A 20,091-nucleotide genomic window follows, 5' to 3' on the forward strand; every position below is an offset into this window, starting at 1 on the left:
TTCCACTTGCCGATAAAGTTAACACCCGAGGGTGTTAACACTCAAAAGTCACTCCCGTCTCACACATTGCGATGTTGTGGAGATTAAAACATGAGAGGAAAAATAGAAGAAGAAAAACTCATGACTGAACAATATATCCCGAGAACCATGTGATGAAATTGAATAATATAGTCGCTTCAGATATTAGGATCTAAATCGAAAAAAGGAAAAGCCTGGGGAAAAATTATTACATTTTTTTTTTTACAACCATGAGATGTTCTCACTGTTTTATAAGCGCGCAAGCATCTCGCTGATGGAAAAGATGACATGATTAAGAATGACTGCAGCGCTAAGGAGAAAAAAATGTTCTGAAAGTCCGACAATTGTGTCACTGAAGCCCAAGCGAACGATTAAGACCAATTAAGAGCAAAAATATTTTAATAGCTTGTATCCAAAGAGTGTTTTACTGTTCAAATGTTTTTTTTTTTTATAACTTTTGGTGTGACAGTGTTGGGGGTAACGTATTACGCTAATATATTATGTTTAGGTGGCGCTCACGGGCTACTTTAAAAAAAATAATAAATAAATAAATAATTAGAAGAGTTCCAAATAACAGACATTGTTCGCACAAAGCAAAAACAGGAAAAGCCTACTGGAACATCTGAGATGTAGACTGCTACGTTAGCTAGCTAGCTAGCTAGCTATTGATAAACGTTTTTTGTGAACAAAAGACTTGGCTGTACCAAGCAATTAACTTTGCGCGTTAGCCGGCGACTGGCTAGCTACCACATATTTTTGTCTCTTGTGATCAAAAGGTAAGATTGTTATGGACCGAGTTTGGCTTCAGGAGTTGCGCCGTGTTGCCTGGCTCTGGTTCGATTGCGTAATCAAGTGTCCGTTCTTTGGAAAGGTTGAGTCCGTTCATCTCATCTCGGCAAGTAAAGCCACTCGACTCAGTCACACTTGCCACCTCGGCGGGTCCACTTTGGCGTGCTTCGCAAAAAGCCGGACACTCTCAATGGTGCTTGTGTAACGGCGAGCCATCCACGCACCATCAGTTACTTCCTTTTAAAAGTGACGCTTTTGACGAGGCAGACAAAGCGCCGAGAACGAGAGCGTCTGCCGGCTCTCGTAACAGGGATCAGAACAAGGCGCGGAATGAATGATTTATGGAGACGAGAGTCTGCCAGGGAAGCTTATAGACTGTCAGACTATGGATTTTGTTACGTAACCACCCAGAGGTGTCTTGTAGCTCCTTGTGTGAAGATGATGAAGATGAAGATGATGATGATGATGATGGGTTACATGAGCGGGTCAGGTCCAACTTTATAAAAAAAAAAAAAAAAGAGGACGGCTGAGGTGGGCGGCATTCACACAGAGGCTCAGACCTTGACATCCGACGGCACTCCATCTGCTGTTGCCATGGCAACACACCTCGGAGCTTGTTTCTTTTCGTTTCGTTTCTCTCCATGCATTGTGTATTGAAAAAAAAACAGCCACAGTGGAGCTCCTTTTATCGGGCTGATTGGAAATGTGCACAACATGGCCGCTAATCAGGAACGTCAAGAGGTGTCTGGGAGGGAAAATCGCGCCGCGATGGTTGTCTTTTTGTGCAGCAAAATGAATCCGAGATACAAATGCAAGCTACAAGCGTTTCAGTTCATCTTTGAAGATGCCAAAGTGGGGCCAGAGGGCGCCATTCTCATTACGATCACGCCGATACGCTTCAGTCGGCATCCTGCGGGTCTCCGCCATTTAAAATGAGCACATTTACATTGAAAACCTTTCCGGGCACATATGGAAAATTAACTTGTTACGTGTAAATGGATAGTTTTTTATCCTTAGTCTTTTATCGTCCTATTTCTGAAAATCAGTCTTATCATTTAAATGCTAACCATCACCATCATAAAATCAATTATATTTGTTAAAAAATTAATTCAATTCTCGAAAATAAATTATGATACACATATATAATCAGTTAATTTAAAGGAAAATTATATTTAAAACAAATTATTAAAATTTCATTTAATCTAATAACACTGGTCAACAGATTTTATTTATTGATTTATTTATTTTAAAACGGAGATGCAAGTTAGTGTTCCGAGATTTTTTTTTTGCGGTGATTCTGAATCTGCCAGGTTTACCTAAGAATAGTATTATAGTTACAATAATATAATCCGAAATATATTTAGTAATAATCTGGTGGATTTTTTTTTTCCTGAAATGTCATAGCTACAAATTACAATGCATGGTAAATCTTTTATAGGTTAAACTTAAAAGAAAAAAAATCAGCAAAATCTGAAGTGCTAGAAAAAAAAAATGTAAAAATGTAAAAAAATTCACCTAGTGGCTGTTTTTCTGCTCAGGCTATAGCAATTAAAGTACTGCTTTGGCGCCATCTGGTGGCAACTTGCTACATCAAATCTATAGACAATTGCAGCACAGTCTCATTTTGTTTTCCTTTTTTTGGGAGGGGGGGGTGGTGCGGCGGGGCTTCAATCATTCACAGCCAGTCAGTATTCCCTTGTAATTAGTGAGGGGGTTCACCATAATAATATTGCCTTTATTAATAATATTGCCTTTATTAGTCCCACAATGGGGAAATTCGAGATTCGAACCCAGGCCTCCTTGGGAGACTGGGTCCTGAACGCGGCGCCTTAGACCACTCGGCATCCTGTTCTTAAAGACCGCATGCGTGCCACATGTCACCTCTCGACCTCATGAAGCCGCTGCATGCTGATCTTACCTTCAGGAGACTCCTCCTGCACATACGTGCCCGTCAAGTAGCGGTGGACTAAGGCCGACTTGCCGCTGGACAGATTCCCCACAATTCCCTGCAAAAACAAGAAAAAGCCAAGAGGAATGAGCGTGAGTCCATCACGTTTACAGCTCTTTAGTTCACATTCGTGGAAATTAATCACCTTTCGGGGACTTGCAATAACAATAAAAGAAGTCAGCAAATGGGAGAGACAAGCGGTGGAAAGATGAAGAAATGATATTGGAATGAGGTCCAAACATTTTCTCAGTATGTGGTAGACACTACAGGCACATGGATGCTACACACACACACACACACACCCACACACACACACAAGCTGAGCTGCACTGTATTTGTTTACAGACGACAGTAGACACCAATATGATAGCGACCGAGTGAAAGCTGAGATGAAATGCAAATGTATTGAACACAGTACGAAAAAGTTCAAATATAACAACTTGTAATGGATTGAAAAAGAAAAAAAAAAATCAGTAATTCTTTTGCATACCACTAGGGGGAGCCCGCGTACCATTTGTAGTACATGTAGAAGAACTGAGTAACAGATCTTACTGGAACTCGTCAGTTCACTTCAACATCCCGTCGGCACAAGATGGTGACAACCGAGTATTACTTTTGTCTAAATGAAGCGCTTAAGTTCACTTGTACATCACAAAATGATTCAAAATTAATACTTTTGTTTTGGGCCGCATAAAAAAAAAAATGGTGATTTTTCAGCCCAAAACAAACAAAAGGAGAGATTACAAAAGAAATCTGTGAGATGAATTCACTGATGACAAAAAAAAACGGATACGGGGGTTGTATTTATTATGTTTTTTTTTTTTTTTTTTACTATTTACTGTAGTTGCAGTCCAGCAGTTGCTATAGCGATGACACATTATATTATCTTCTGTATAGTCAGTGAAAATGTGCCTTTTTGCAATTCTATTTTCTCTTTAGCGTGTAATCATTCAGCTCGTAATCATCAGCAGAGCAACTTAATTACAGCGGCAAAAAAAAAAAAAATGCAGGAATTAATTGCAGAAAACAAGTCCACCTTTTTTTTTTTTTTTAATTGCTGCGAAATTAAAAGCAGCTGCAGCCTGCAGAGCAGATCATCAAAGTAAAACGTTGAGCTCATCACAGTAGGATGTAAAGGAGAGTACACGTGTTTGTTTAAGGGCATCTTGGGAAAAGCACGAGCGAGAAAGTCACTTAGCATTCGTGTGATTTGTTGCAGGCTTTGCCGCGTTTTCGCCCGCCGGTGTGGGAAAAAAAAAAAACACTTTCAGGGGTGGTGGTGGGAGTCAGAAAGTCTCCTCCCCCTCCTCCTCCTCCTGAGATCATTATGGGGTGCCAAAGTCAGGTATGGTTCTAATTATAAAGGGCACATGTCAGGTAATCTGCATCTGATTTTCTCTGGCACGATTTCAGAGTTCGCAATACGAGTGCGTGAGTAAGTTCGCAAAACATGTAGGCTGTGCGCTGTGAAAACAATGAGTCAACTCCGAAAGGCTACCACACCGCCACCTTCACGCAACACAAATGCTGCCTCAGCAACATGTCTCAATTTGGAAACGCTTTCAGCTGAAATTGAGAGGAGAACGCCAAGCACTACAATTTGTTTGTTTTTTTTCTCAGTTCAGCGTGTGAAAATTCTGGAATCACGATTGGCACAGCAGTAAAAGTGTGAAAATTTGCATGAGACAAGGCCCCTCCCTCAAAATTGGCTAATTTCAGCTACACGTGAAATCTCCCGGTCAGTTGCAGAATCAATTTTAAAATTCTGCTACGGAACATTAAATATATGCGAATTGGATAAAAAAAACAAAAAAAAACAAGAAGAGCTCTGAGGTCTGCAAATTCGGATCATTTCGCAAAGACGGTGAAGTGGCATTCAGATGTTATGCTGCACAGAAATGGAAAAGGTTGGGCTAAAAAGGCAAATCAATCTTTTAAGAATTTCAGAAAGCTACTTTTCACTTCTCTGTGCCCTGCGAAGGTCTTCACTTGTTCGGTTTGTTTAATGCTTTGAGATGTTTTGCTTTTGGTTGTGTGAAGCACATTGACTTGGCTGGTGAATAAAATATTCGACAGTAACTTGATCCTACGGGTCATTTGACAAAAGCGTGACATAGACACTTGAGAACATTTTAAATGGTTAAAAAAAAAAAGATAAAGGGCACAATATCTCCAGGAGGTTCGACTGTTTTTAAGAGTAAAAAGCAATGCAGACTAAAAGGCTAAAACTGAAAAAAAAAGAAAAAAAAAAAGAGAAGCCAAAAGTGCTTCATCTCTTCCTTCAAAAGAAATTGACACTGTTGGTCTGATGCAAACTTTTGCTTCATCCTTGAAAGTTGTGCAGCAAATGATTGCTTTTCTTCTCAGAGGTTTAATTGTGTCTTTGCAGAACAAACACGCTAGCCAATTAGCAGCGGCGGCGGAACGAGGGAGCTGCCTTTTAAGTCTTGGTGGCGCCAAGAATGGAAGTGTTCCATCAACCCCGCCGCAGCACATCTTCTATTGGTCCACTCGTGAACATTTTTTTTATTTATTTGGCAGCAACAAGGCTGGAATCGCACCCGGGACGCGCCACTCATCCAGCACCGAAACTGTCACTCATGCCACCAAGCGTCGCCATGGAAACACATTACAAAAAAATTCTAATTGGCAAGTAAATGTCAAAGCAACTTCTTTTAGCGTTCCCAGAGAAACAGTAGAACAGAAGCATGACGTTTATGACACTGGCAAGAATTATGATTATTATTTATGAATTGATTTTTAACATTTAATAATATGGTGCAGATTTGGCGGGGTGTGACTTACCACTTTCAGCTCTGGCACAGATCGGCTCAGCGTCCATTCCTGGCTGTTGACAAAAGAGTCTGAAAGGAGAAGGACAAAATAAATTAGTCAATATTAATAAATGAGATACGTTTGTCATAGATTTTCAGTGACAAAATGGCCGCCCCCTGCGATGGCTGAAAAATATGAAATATGTGGATTTTGCTGCCCTCATAATGAAGTGAAACCACATTTTGCAAATATTTTTTGGGGTGTTGATTTCCACTTTAAATAACATTTCAATAATCTCAAATGAAGACTTTATTCACGTAAGCTCGCAATACAAAAATGACAATATTTTTTCGCCTTCAAAATGGTTGCCATCAATTAGCGAGTCACCTAAAAACGGCAACTTTTGTCGTCCTGATCAAAAATAATACATTTTGTTGCATAACGTTAAATAGTGAGTCGATGTTATCAGCTGATGCGGCTGACTCCAATAATGTGCCATTAGGACCAAAATGACTTCATCAAGCTGATCGTCCTTCTTGGGATGGAACACACGGCTTCAATAAATGACGGATGACTTTTCACACAGCTTGCTTTAGTCAATGTGCGATTTCACTGTCATCATATTGACTTTTCATTTGCAATCAGGCGCTCCGAGGGTGTCCAACACTCACAGGGAGCTTTTTCCACAGCCTTTTTTGTCATGAGGTCACATTATCGGACTTGATTGAACTTGTTCAGCTTCACGGTGAAATTTCAAGGCGAGTCTCCCACAGAGATGAAGAGCAAAGCTAGCGTGGCATAAAAACAATTAAGCAAAGGCCACCCTTGGAGGAAGAAATAAAAAAAAATAAAAAAAATATCGATCCTGATGAAGTTCTCTAGACACTTGACATATTTAGTATGAGCGCTTTTCATTAAAAAATATCTCCAACCTTATTTTGTAAAAATGCTCATAATTTTAAGAATTTTTTTCTATAATTGCTCCTATTTTTGAAAAATAAGTAAACTCCAAAGTACTGTCAACCATACAAGAGTTTATACATTTGCACCTCTTTTTTTCAAAATTTTAAAATAACTAGTTCTATAAATGTTGATTAGTCCAAAATGAAAATGCATAATTAAAGTGTTTGAAATTATTTGATTTGTCTTAATATTGTTTAGATTGAATTTTTTTTTTATTTTGTATATATATATATATATCTAAAAAAAATATTGTTTGAATCATCAGGATTTCAATTATTAATAAAATAATTGGGATTATTTTTTTTTTATATATATAACTAATATCAGGTAATCATGATTTTTTTCCCCTAAAAAAAAAAAGATCTAAAATGACAAGTTTCTCCCAAAATAAAAATTAAAATTCGTTCCTTTCGCCTAAAAGGACAACTTCATTCTCTTGACATTATAAATTTATTTCTATGCTTGTGAAACGGCTTCTGAAACTAATTTTGCATGACAACTTTATCATTATCTTTTTTCCTACTTTTTAATGATTTTCATTATTCTAAAAAAAAAGAAAAAAGCAGCAACTGTTTGTTTTTGCCATGTTTTTGTTTTCTAATTAAAAAAATATCGGTGTCCTTGGGGGGGAAAAAGCAAATTCCATCTCCAGTGGGAACATCTTGTCTAAATAGTCTAAATTTCTCTTCATGTATGTACGCAGGCCCTGCAATTAAACGGCCAAAGGCCCTCCCCTCCGCTCGGCTCGGCCGAGATGTTTATGAATCAAGACTTCCCACGGCGACTGCGTAGTCTTCAAGCGACCTCTTTCACGTGCACCGAGTGTAGACTTTTCCCCGTGTGGTGGTGTCGTTTTACACCGCACGTTTGACATCCCCTTTTACGCCTTGAACATGTCACAACAGGCGCAAGGAGAAGACACCCGACGGCTTCGGTTTCAAACTTCACGTCAATGAACGCCTGGAAATGAAGCCGCCGGCGCGTTTTAAAACATTTCCTGTTAGTTTTGTGGACGACTCCTGATTTGTAGTGTCGTTTTATCACCGGGAAGAGATCGGCAGCTTCCAGCAACGAGCATGCGGGAAGAAAAAGGCCTAATTGAATCCATGTGCTCCATTTACGTCACTCATAAAGAATGAGCATCCCTCGAATGACTGTGCCCCCGAATGCCTATCAAGGGGGAAGAGCGAGGGGGGGGCGGGGTCAACCCCCCCCTCTCTGGCCCGCGTTTGTGATGCCTTGACAGGACACCAGCGTCTTTGTCTAACAGAGAGCGGCGCCGAGAGGGAAGCTTCGGCTTGTTTAACTGTCGACTTGCACCGAAAATGAGCAGTCAGTTTCCTGGCGGATGACATGGCGAGGAAAAAATGCAAAGCCAGCAAAAAAACAAACAAAAAAAAAACAGTGGATTTGAGGTGGTTTATTTTAGTGGGAGGGGGGGACCTTGAAATCTAGATTTCCCCCCTCAACCATTTTTCCAACCAGCGTTCCCATTTCAAAATTATAGAGGCGGACTTTTAGCTAGCAATTAGTGCTTCTTGCTTCCCTCAGTTGGGCATCAAATGATGTTCACTGTTGGACCATCAGGAAAAGAAAATCAGCCAGGAAGCGTACAATGATTTGTCCTTGCAGCATTTTCTTTTTTTTTTGGCAAAAGAAGTTGCCGCTTTCTCTCCTCGATTTGGGTCAGGCCAAAATTGCATCCCATTGGATTTGCACTTTGTCGAAAGGAAATGGACAAATTCGTCACTTTTAACCATTTTGTTCATTTTTCACCGTTACGAGAAAACGTCGGTCATCTCATCGTAACTTTCAGTTCTTCTCTCAGAGGCAATTTACAGAGCGACCAGTCGAAGCCGTTATCTGCGTTCTGCTGAGTGCCCAAACACCAAACCGTTATCTGTTGAGCGCAGTGCTAAACACAATCAGCCGAGGCCGAAGCAAACATCTCCTAAGCTGTCCGCCGCTCCAATGCAGCTCGCGTCTCCGACAGCGATAACTTCCACACACGCCGGTTCGACCGGGGGCTCGTATTCAAATGTGCAGATGGAGGAGTCTGGCGCTACAATGCCCCGGTTGATTGAATCAATTTGTGCGGTTGGAGGGGATTAGTGTCTGATTTAGCTCCCATTTCCGCCAGCCTAAAATGGCCATTGAGCAAATTGCTGGAAAACGTGATGGAAAACCTTAAAAGGGAAACCGCCAGCCCTTGCGAGAGAGAGAGTGACGATGCACGGAGGAGCAACGCTGTCAGAACCGGTGAGCTATGCTAACGCGATAGCAAAGCCATAATTACACTTAATATTTGTACGAAAAACAGGCCATGAATTAAAAAATAAATCACAGTAATTGTGGCGGTAACTTAACATGCCTTCTCGTGCCAGCATCAATGTTATTTCGGTGAACGGAAACGAGTAGCTAAAACTGAAAATAAATCAAATTTAAACTAAAATTATTTGAAAAAACTAACTGAAACTACATATCACGTTCACAAAAGGAACTATAATTGTTGAGAAAATATCAATATCAGTTTAATACGCGAGCATTTGGGGTGGATTGACGGCCGTTTCCCAGAAGAAGAAAAAGTCCAACAGTCGTCTGGGAGTTGTAGTCCGTCACGCGTCAAGCAGCAGCCAATTAAAAAAAAAAAGCCAGCAAATGACGTCGCGACCCAGAGACGAGTTTGTGTGACGTCGGCTTGACTTTGCAAGCAAGGCCTCCTCGTTTTATTATAATTAGGGCAGATGCACGCGTGCTTGCATCTAACTTTACAAGAGAAATTATGCACGGCACTTGTTGTGATTGAAACCGTAAAATGTACGCCGTGTTATCAAAATGTTTGGAAATAACATTTTTGTCAATCAACCCCAAATACTTTCCATGGTGTTTTTTTTTATTTTTTTTATTATATTTTTTATCTTGAACACGTAAAAAAACAAAAAAAAAAAACAAACTAATACTAAACTAAAAATATAATTTTTTGGGGGGGGAAAAAACTAAAAAAAAACCGCCCTGAAAACGAATTAAAACTAACTAAATTTAAAAAACTCCAAACAAAATAAAAACAAACAAAAATTAAAATTCCCTAACTATAATTTGTAGCTGCCTACAAACGCCCTCTGCCCAGACGGGCACCAACACCGTGCACCTAACATGTAAACAACCATGAATCCAAGTTCCATAAACGACCGTGTTCATCATTTCATCTACTCAACACAAAGCAAGCGCCTTCACATGGGCCTCCTCAATCGCATTAACGAGCATACTAGCCTAATGATATTATGAATTCTTTGATTTTTTTTTTAGTAACAGATCACCGTCAAATCGGTAACACGACAGCAAGTCCAAGTAAGACTGAGGCACGGTTTGCAGTTTGGAGGCCCGTTCTTGTCATTTCAACACCTCAACTCCCCCCTCTGCACACTGATCGCTCATGCGACCATCCACACGACAGAGAAGCTTTGTTCGTGCACAGGTGGAAGGGTCGGAGGGCAACGTTGGAACACCTCAGCCCCCCACCATGCTAACCTAGCCGAGGTATCCAGGCACTTCCAACGAGGTGTGTTTGGTTGTCATGGTTAGGAAGTTTGGGTGTGGGGGTGGGGGGGGGGTTGCTTTTAACTCATTCAATGCCATTGACGGATTATGACGTCAAAGGTTTTTTACTCGGCTGGTAATGAATGAGTTAACTTTCTGGATCTAATTAGGCAGCGAGCACTTGAGGCAGGTAGCGACAGGCAGCGAGTCCCACCCAGGGCAGCGAGCACTCACTCGGCGCACCTACATTCCTGACGCCTGACTGCCTCGCTCTCGGGATTAGAAGGGACAAATACGGCAGAACCCGGCCACGCTCGCTGAGACGTCTCCCAGTTAACCGGCGGAGGACGAACGCACCCCTCCCACCCCCCGACCTTAGGACGCAATTCGACGGCATAAAACATCACCATTGCCGGTTCAAAGGTCCATCTCCTGACGACAGTGAAAACAAAACACGGACAAGCACACAAATTTATCATGATGAAAGATCAACGTTTTATTGTAGCTGCTGCTTCCTTTTTCCAAAGACCCGTATCTAAAGGCTGCGAGAACCTCTCTCCAAATTTTGTAAAGGTCGAAATTCAGGCCGTAGGAAGCTTCTCGTATGTTGAAGATTTTTTTTACCTTTGCCTCAGTTGAACTTTATCAGATGAGCGTGATCTATATTCAAACTCTCTCTGATTGTTGTTAATGTCGGTTTCAATTACGGTGTTCTACTCAACAGAGAAAAATACTGCTCCATTTACATCAACGGGGGAAAAGGGTAGTTCATAAATATTATTCTACACTCGTTGCCATTAAAGCGAAACTCCCCCCGAAAATGATTGGAGTTCTGTTGCAAATCAAACAGAAACATCGACGCGGGCACAAAACGAGTCTCTTGGATGAATTAAAGTGTTGCTGTACATTCGCTGATGCTTTTTTTTTTTAACCGTGGTCTAATAATGTTCATGAAGAATTTAGTATGGTCTTATTAAAAAAAGAACTCACAGAACTGTGACATCTGTGAGGTTTTTGGATTCAGGATTATGAAAGCCAGGCTAGCTAAGATGCAACCACTTTTTGTGTTAGCTAGCCACTTTGAGTTTTTTTTTCCTTTCCGTGGCAAATCAAAGCTTGGATGATTCTGAAGCATTTTAAACAAGGCCGTGTGTAATTAGTAAAACTGTCAATTTCCCTCTCTACTTGTTTTTTGTTTTCCAAATCCTGGTTCATGAAGAGCTTGTAATCATGACAACGTCGTACAATTTCCTGCCAAAGGCAACAAACTGGGACTTTTTTTCCCTGCTGCCTCAACAGTTTTTTTTGTTTTTTTTTTAAATCTGTATCTAATCAAGGTTATGAAGCCCTAAAGAAAGTAGTGCGGCTTCGCCCAAAACGCAATGTGTAATTATCAGAACGAGGACGATATTTTCGAGGTTAGCATTAACGCTAATGAAATGTTAGCATTGTTTTGGACACCCAGCGGTGCGACAGAACCAGCACAGGCTCGCCACGCAGCGCCAGTACTTAACAGAACCCTGTAAAGAGTTAACCTTTACACACCACGGCTCCGCCTCTGCCCTCGCCATCTCAAATTAGCTGCGTTAGCCTGCCAAAAGAAGCCCTAATGCAGCCACGGACTCTTCTAATGCGCCTACTTTGTGCTCGCGCCTCGGAAAAGGCCAACAAACGGCGACACCGAGCCTGTTCGTTGAGAAAGAAAGAAAAACTGAAGAAACTGACTGTGAGGCGACGTTGTAGCCAACGCACGGAAATGGACCCAAAAATAGAAATTCCGAAAGCGCTCCACATGTTTCGGAATGCCACCCAAACCCCAAATTCCCCATGTGTTTCTCATTTGCCTCTCCTAAAAAAAAAAAAAGTGCACTTGAGACTCGTGGGGAGGTGCGTTGGGGGGGGCAATGCAACTTGAACACGGAGTAGAGAAATAAAGTCTTGCAGGTCTTACCTTGACCTTTGTGAGACTCTGTGTCTGCCAGGGTCGCTATGGCAACGGGCAGTGACTTATTATTGAGAGTCAGCACACGCTGGCCCGCGTCTTTCGACTCGCATTTGTCCGGCTGCTCTTTCCTCCTGAAGCGGTTGGCGATGAGCTGCCAAAAACTGGGCTCCTCCTGAGCTGCTTTGGACAATTTGCTCGGGCACAGGGGCACCTCCATCACCTTGACCTTGCCCCTGCTGCGGTACTGGACGTACTGCATGCCCCCGTCCACGGCCCGCTCGCCGGAAGAGGGCAACGTTCGCCCCGTGAGGTACGAGAAAGGCTGAGGAGGCGTCGGCTCAGCCGTTTTGACGAGCGAGACTTCCCTCGCAGCCCCCTCGCACCCCGGAGTCGCTTTGTCTCGGGGTCGAGTCCTCCGGATGCGCATACTCAAGCTCCGTCTCAATGAGCTCAGTGTGCTTTTCGGAGCGTCCGATTTGGCAAACTTGGACGACGATTTGTCGCCATCGCTGTCCCTGTTCTTGTCCGGAGCGCTTTTACCGAAGAACCGCCAACGGAAGGCCCCTTTGAAGAAGTTTCCCCCGTCGTGGCCTGCGCGGTTCTGCTGCCTGCCGACGTCGTCGTCGTCGGAGGAGGCCCGTTTCCTGAGCTCCAGGACGGTCATGCTAAGAGGTCTGGTCTTCGCGCTTCGGTGGCGCACCTTGGGGATCGCCTCCGCAGGAACCGGGGCCCGTTGAACCGCGACCGGATCGAGACCGTCCACGACTCTCAGCTCGGCTTTCCTGCTCCTGTACAGCTGGCTGCCCTCCACCGCGCCCGTCCTTTTCAGGGAGTTTGCCTTGCCCGGCTCCACTAGGACCGGGCCCGGGCCCGAAAGCATGCACACGCTCCTCGGCCGCCGCGGTCGATCCGGTTGAAGCTCACCTTGCCGCTCGGCCGGATCGCCGTACATGCTCATAGTCCTCCTGCCGGGTGAGGCCTCATCCCGACGGGACCGGCGGAGGACAGCCCGAGGCAGCGTGTGCCCTGTGGCGGCTCCATGCCCGCTAAATGACACTCCTCTGGCATGGACATGGACGCGGCACTCGTGCAAGTCCTGCGCGTCTGCGCCGGTGACGTCTGAGGAGTTACCTGAGCTCTTGGAGGGATGTCTCCCAAAGTCGGCACTCCTCGTTTTCCCCTCCTCCCCCTCCTCCTCCTCCTCCTCGGTCTCCTCCGCCACCACCTCTCGGCGTAAACTTCCCGTTCTCAGAGATGGCCACCTGTCAAGGACGGCATTGTTCTCCATGATCTCGCCTCCTCGCTTGCAAGCGTCCGCCGGGGTGCCGGTTTTGACCCAGCCCATTCCTAGCTCGGACGGCGGCTCATCTCTCTGCGTTTCCTTGAGCGTTACGGAGATGTGGTAGGTGGTTTTCGCCTGCTGCTGATGGCCAACTGTCGCATCCGCTGTCCCGCTGCTGAGGAATAGCATGGCACTGTCCCCCAAACGCATTCACATGCTACAGACAAAAGGACTCACATGCCGCCGGGAAGTTTTGGCATTCCGCCTTTTCCAGAGCAAATTCCACTTCCAGGCCTAATCCTTCACCTTTGACATGAGCGCAAACTTCAAACAAGTCGGGGCAGAGCCTCGCTGCCACCCGCATCCTCGCGCAAGCACTCCGACGGCCGCCGTGGCCTAAAGGGACTTTGTTCTACTTGGTGAGAGTACAAACTCGAGAAAAAAAAAACACAACCTCCACACAGTTTGCCAAAGTCATGACTGCAAAAGTTGTAAAAAAAACAAAAAACAAAGCAAAGCAACTCATCCCTCCTTTCGGGCAAGTTGCAGACTGCCAGCAGCTCTTGTTGCGAGTGCTGCAGAAAAGCGGCTTTAATCTCTGTGCTGAGGGAGTCAGCGTCTCTGAACTTTCAAGCAGAGCCATGCAACCCCCGGGAACACAAGGAAAACAAGGAGTGGAACCCTCTCCTCTGGCAGCTCGTGGGATTGGGAGCTGACACACACACACACAGTCGGAATCAACAAAGTCTACAATCGGCATCAGCCGTCAAAGGACGCCGCGTTCTGCCAATATGCAAAATAACATACTTTTATCATTTTTAATGAGCTATGCGGCGATCCAGTCGCATTCTTTCATAATTCTGCATTCCAGTCATAAAAAAAAAATGTTACCTTCAACTGCATAGACACATACGACACACATGTAGTCGGTGCCACGGCACAGCCCACGCACGGCGTGGGAAGCAAAGCAGCTATTTTGGGTGGAGAAATTGTGTTTTCTTCACAGAACTGCTCGTTTTCCATATCACAAAATATTCAACTCGTCAATACGGAGGAAAGAAAACGTGCAAAGTTAAGAAGTGGCACACCGCAATGTTTTATGGTCTGTGGACCAAACCAGGTTGCCAGCAAATCCATGGATGAGCTGGAGTAGGAACACTGCCCCCTAGTGACCAGAAAGAGACAAGCTGTGGCAAGCTCACAGAAATTTTACTCGGTCCTCAAAATGATGACAAAATGGCAACAGTAAACGAGGGACAAAAAAGAAAGAAATAAAGTCGAAATAAGCCACCTCCACACAGCTTGTAAAAGTCGTCATTTTACACAGGATGGAGGTATGAAAAGGCCTTATCTGAAGCAAAAACCAATAAGGTATTCCACAATATTACAAGCCTGGGTGCAAAAGTTTATCACATTCGCCCGTCTGTGTTGAAATCAACTGCGCCCCACCAGACGCCGCCATTGAATGGAATTATCTTGGAACAATCCTCCGGCACAAAACAAAGCAGTAATGAACTCGAGTATGTTGGGCTGAAAATTGAGCAATGAACTCAGATTGAAGGAATAAAATGATTCCAAAATCAAATCAAATTCGATTTATACAGCAAACGGAAAAAGAAGACGCGCCCCCTCCCTCCTAAAATACACCACATGTAAAAAAAAATTGCATCAGAGCAACACGGTGACAAGCGGATGATGTTTTTGTGCATGATCAAATGCCAAGTAAGAAATCCGGTTAAACCATGTGAGCATCAAAACATTATTTTTTTTTTGGGATGTTGAAATGTGATCATTTGATCGGTGTGATTGTGAGGAATGATGTTTCACTCCACGAAGCGCCTTTGTGCGCCGGCTAGCGTGTTATCAGCAGACTGAATGACGACAGTCCAAAAAAACAACAACAAAAAAAATACATTCCAAGCGGGTTCAGGAAGTCGTTTTGGGTTTCGGTGCAGCTAACACACAAGTACGCGAGCACGGTCGGCTGAACGGACGTCACGCGTATTCGGGTACTTTGAGTTTATACCAGGCGGATACCTGAAGAGCCTGGACGCCGACGCATTACTGTTGTTGACGTTTTATTTACCTGAGATCAGGAAGTAGGGATTGGGAATGTTGTACGGCTCGTTATCAAGCAAGAGGTCCTTTTCACTCCATCGGTGTCGATTTCGCCTTCGACTCCCAAAGCAGAGCGGCATAATCTGCATCCAATCAACATAGCCGCAAAAGCGTGCGACTCAAAGGCTTCTTCCCCGTCCGATTCGGCACGTTACTCCTCAACTGCGGGGTGGCCACGCTGGATTCCACATCCAAGCGGCAGCGAGCGTTTCGTCCTTGGGGCTGCAGGTGTCAGCGGCACCGTCCCGCGTCATGAGAAAGGCTGATAGGATTAAAGCTAATCCACTCGCCTTCTCGTCTTTGTCTGGGTCCGATCCAGGAAGAAAATGAGTGCGGTGCGACGAGCTGGCTAACTCTCGCTTCCAAACAAAGAGCAGAGCGAGTAACAGAGATTGTCTTGTCTACTTCTTCTGTCCTGCAGCCATACATCCCCCCCCCTGCCCCCTCCCGACCCCCCGTCGTAAACAGGAGCACCTTGATAGCGGCTGGGCGGGTTTCCACAAAAACTGGACAGGCGTGTTTTTTTTTTTCCCCCGCACACACACTTCCTGAATTGCCGTGCTGACAAGACTATGCACGCAATGCACGTTTGTGTGCATGTGCCGATAATTCAATATCAATATGTATCGCGATAGTCAGATGATCAATATCACTCGAGAATGGCATCGATAAATGATCGATCTAATAAAATAAAACAACGGTGCAGAAGGTTGTCCTCACAGAGGAAAAAAAAAAATCGTAAAAATGATCACTGTGGTAGGATCTGGGCAACAAAACACACGTCAGTGACGCATTCCGATCAAGCACGTGAAAAATGAGCGGGTTGAAACACCAGGTGCGATCTCCCAACTTGTGTATACCGTCCAAACTGGAAATAAAAGCTTCGGCGTGCATTTCTTGTTTCATGTTCATCTTTTGATGTCGAAGCAGAATTTTTGGAGACCACGGCAAAAATAAAGGACAACCTCACTGTCGCCACAATTGTTTGGACTGCATGCTGTAAATGGAATGAAGCTTTTCAGTGTCCTTTAGTGATAGACCGATTATCGGCTGGGCCGATATTTTGCCGATTATTGGCATCTGCTTTTTTTTTTTTAAACTTTCAAGGCCGCTAAATTAAAAGCTGGTTTATTTTGGCTTGCTGCAACACACTTCTCTCGCTCTCTCTCTCTCTCTGGTGTGCTGGCGGCCCTGCGTGCAGAAGCAGATTGTCACGCCAACAGCACCATCTGATAGGTTCCTTGTACCAACCAATCAGCAGTTATCTGCCTGTTTGCTTTTTCACCTCGAGTCACACGCACTGCGGGTGAGCTCCCGCGAGCTGAGGAAGGTGAGGCAAAAGACTTTGCCGACATTTTCGTCAAAATCAGTCGACTACAACGCACAACTAATAAACTATTTGCCGCAGTAAACTTCAAAGACATGTTTGGGTGTTTTTATTTTTCAAAAATGTTGACACCATTTTACCCCTTTTCTCCATAACAAATATCAATTATCGGCCTCCTTGACTAATAATAATCAGTTTCGGCCCTGAAAAAAAGCATATCGGTCGGAAAAAAAAAATCAATCGTGAGATGCATGTCAGGATGAGACCATTTCAAACTTGGATGACTCCACTTTCCATTACGCCGATGTCAAACTGAGCAGATTCATTGCCTGGAGTTTTGCTTCAGTCGCTCAACTTCCTCGAATTGACGTCGCGTCGGCCAGCAAACTATTTGAGACGCGATAACAGACAGCACCGCCGCGCGCGTTCCATTCTCCTCCAGTTCCGTCACAACCAACCATCCATCGCACATCATCGATCGAGACGTACACGCCGCGAAATTGAATCCTATTCACGAGCCAAATAGCACACATGGCACATATCCGCGTGCCCCGTCGATGCAAATCGACAGACGCCGTGCGCCACAACCGGCGATGTCTGGCAGATTGTTTTTGCGACGTGTCCAAGCCACGTCATCGGGAGATTTACGAGCCCCCCTCGTCACTACAAGGACATGAGTCATGGAGTCGTGCACATATGTCATCACGCATGGGTTTCCTGCGCCTGACAGCCACCACATCCAGCACAAGGCGCCGCTTCTCTTTCTGGTCACCAAATGTTCTCATCGAGTGGCCCGAGGTACTTAATTGCACTCGACACCGGTGTCGAAAACATCAATTTAAGAATTTAATCGAATGTAAAGAATTAAACTGTGCATCCTGATGAATTCATTGTGCCTCATTTCTGGTGTGTGCGACTTGGCCACCAGGGGGCAGTATAATACAACCATGAAGTCAAATGAAGAAGAGCAAGTGGCTCAGTAATCTGGTGTAAAATTAGCCGTTTTTTTTTAAGTGGGTTAAGAATATTTTTGTCTGTCTACATGTGTTGCTGCACCATTTGTTTGAGTTTGAATTTTTGGGGTTAATTTATTTTTTCTCAATGAGCGTCAATTTAACATCAGCAAATTTTAGCTATTTGTGGGCTCCAAATGCCCCACAAAAGCGGGGGTTAATTGTACCGTAAATAAAGAAGTTGTTTAAATAGATCAGACCAGAAAATCCTGATTGTGTAAAGCCTACTTTTGTTTTAGTTTTAGTTTGACAGGTTGGCATTATACATCTTGAAAGCTCTTTTTTTTAAGCTTTGTTCACTATCTTCCAAACTCTTGCATTAGCACTTTTATTTCAAGTCAAACCAAAAAAAATGGAAAAATCTGCTGTCAAAAAACTCTGGAATCGAGTCAGTCGTATCTCAAAGCGCCGCTGCTGCATCTGCTCGATAGTTAATATTTTACTCTAGCTGCTAAGTGACACATTGCGTTTCTGAACACTGTCTAATGAAGAATAAATATTTTAAAAATATCATTGATTTGCGTCAATAGAAACGCACAAAGCAATGTGTCACCTGCGTTAAACGAGAGCGACAAACGTGTTACAACGTTGTAACAACAGAACATATCTTTGCTTCATCGTTATTGATGTCACGCTTCCAATTTAGCCTCGTGCAAACACCAGAGAGGAAATCAATGCGTCTGCAGACGCACAAATGAGAGCAAAAGTGTTTCGGGGGGGCCGTCGAGAGGCGATATGTGACATCATCGCGGTCGTCACAAGCAGCCGGCGGCCTCCAATCACAGCCGACGACTCCCAACGGCCTGGCTTGAATTGTTATGGGCAATGAGTTCCAATAAAAGAGCGAGAGAGTATATTAAAAATAAATGTGCATTTACAAACAAATGGTGTCCAACGAGGCTCGAATTTGGAGTGAGCACGGCCTCATATGGAGAGTTGTTCGTAATACTTGCTGTGCTTTTATCAAGGCTTTTTGTTCAACAATGTGATGCGGAAGGTGCAATCACAATTTGTCTGGCAGTTGCTTTTTTTCTTTTTATGTTTTTGAGTCCAACATAAAATTAAATATTTTACATTATTTATTTTTTTTTTACTATTTATTACTACAAAAGGATTCAGTGACAAATTAATAGAAGCAATAAATTGTTCCTTCCGCAAGTCATGAGATCAACGCAACGTTATTTATAGAGCACAAATTCCACAAGCTTTCCGAAGTCTATGATTTATTTGTATTTTTTGGGCAAATTCTGTCCAGCAACTCGTGACCCAACGGATCAACTCGGATTGGATCTCGCACCGCGGTTCGGGTCGAGCAATACAGAAATTTGGGACCAATTAAAATATTGCCACCTCGAGAATCATCTTTCAACCTGACGGTGTTAAATTAAATGTGAGCCTTCTGAATCCAAACAGAATTTTCAATGAATCTCTTGTTTTGTGTTCCTAATAATATGACTTGAGAGCGTTGCTTAATAACTGCACAGTTGCAAGTGTAATTTCCCGGGAGAGCGCTCATTAAAGCATGTCAAGGTGACACGCCGCAGAGAAAAACACGCGTGGCGCAACTCTTACACCAGAGCAATATTGTGTCGATCCAAAAGCCAATTATGCGTGCCGTTGTGTCATCAGACATTTTCCAAACAAAAGTCATGGAACATTTCAGTTTCAAGCCCCAAAATAAAACAAGAGTCATTTGCGCTCATGACAGCGTCGCGTGTGGACCTGCTGAGTGACGGCGACACAATTGAGGCGCTCGTGGGGGAAACGTAAACAAAGAACACGTCAAAATACGCTTGAAATATTTATAGCGCGGGGATCATTGATGACGCATCATTCGAAGTGGAGGCAGCCGTGTGGGACTTTTCACATTTTATTTGCTACCGTTCAAATCTCCGCGGCATAAATAACAGCATCAAGTGGAATGTCCCGAACGAACGTACGATTTTTACACGATGCTACCACGGAAGAGTAGCCGCGACGATAACCACATGGCCGGAAAACCAATCGCAAAATGGGAAAGGAGCGTCACGGTTGCTCGGTGACAAGAAGCCAGTGTTAGCATACACCTTTTTTGATTTTATAATTAAGAATATTATACAAAATAGGAAGAACGATTTTTAATTTTTTTTTCTAATTAATGTCAATTTCAGCACATTTTCTATTTCATTTTGTACAAAACATGCATTTGACACATCGTGACGATGCAGGAGTCCACTAAATTTACAAATATTATTCTTAAAAAAACACTGCACTGTATCAAAGTATTTTTTTCCATTTTTTAACTTAGTTTTAGTTTTATAATACAGGTATTAAATCTACACAATCATGTAAATTCGGTACAACCTCGCAACTTTCCATGCGGTGTAATATAAATTA

General features: G+C 43.6%; 1 protein-coding gene across 1 annotated transcript in view; it reads right to left on the reverse strand.

Moving 5' to 3' along the window:
- The window catches only part of LOC148326422 (arf-GAP with GTPase, ANK repeat and PH domain-containing protein 3-like), a 66,566-nt gene extending 52,531 nt beyond the window's left edge, over positions 1-14,035 (reverse strand). The window contains exons 1-3 of the mRNA XM_088310581.1: positions 11,982-14,035; positions 5,561-5,619; positions 2,726-2,813 (exon numbers count right to left, since the gene is read on the reverse strand). Coding sequence (XP_088166707.1) covers positions 2,726-2,813; positions 5,561-5,619; positions 11,982-13,467 — 1,633 coding nt within the window. The 5' untranslated portion in view covers positions 13,468-14,035. The remainder of the gene's footprint in view (positions 1-2,725; positions 2,814-5,560; positions 5,620-11,981) is intronic.
- Positions 14,036-20,091: the final 6,056 nt, after the last annotated feature.

Source organism: Idiotropiscis lumnitzeri, chromosome 12 (assembly GCF_059441095.1).
Source record: "Idiotropiscis lumnitzeri isolate Australia: NSW breed Sydney's pygmy pipehorse chromosome 12, RoL_Ilum_1.0, whole genome shotgun sequence".
Classification (NCBI taxonomy): Eukaryota; Metazoa; Chordata; class Actinopteri; order Syngnathiformes; family Syngnathidae; genus Idiotropiscis; species Idiotropiscis lumnitzeri.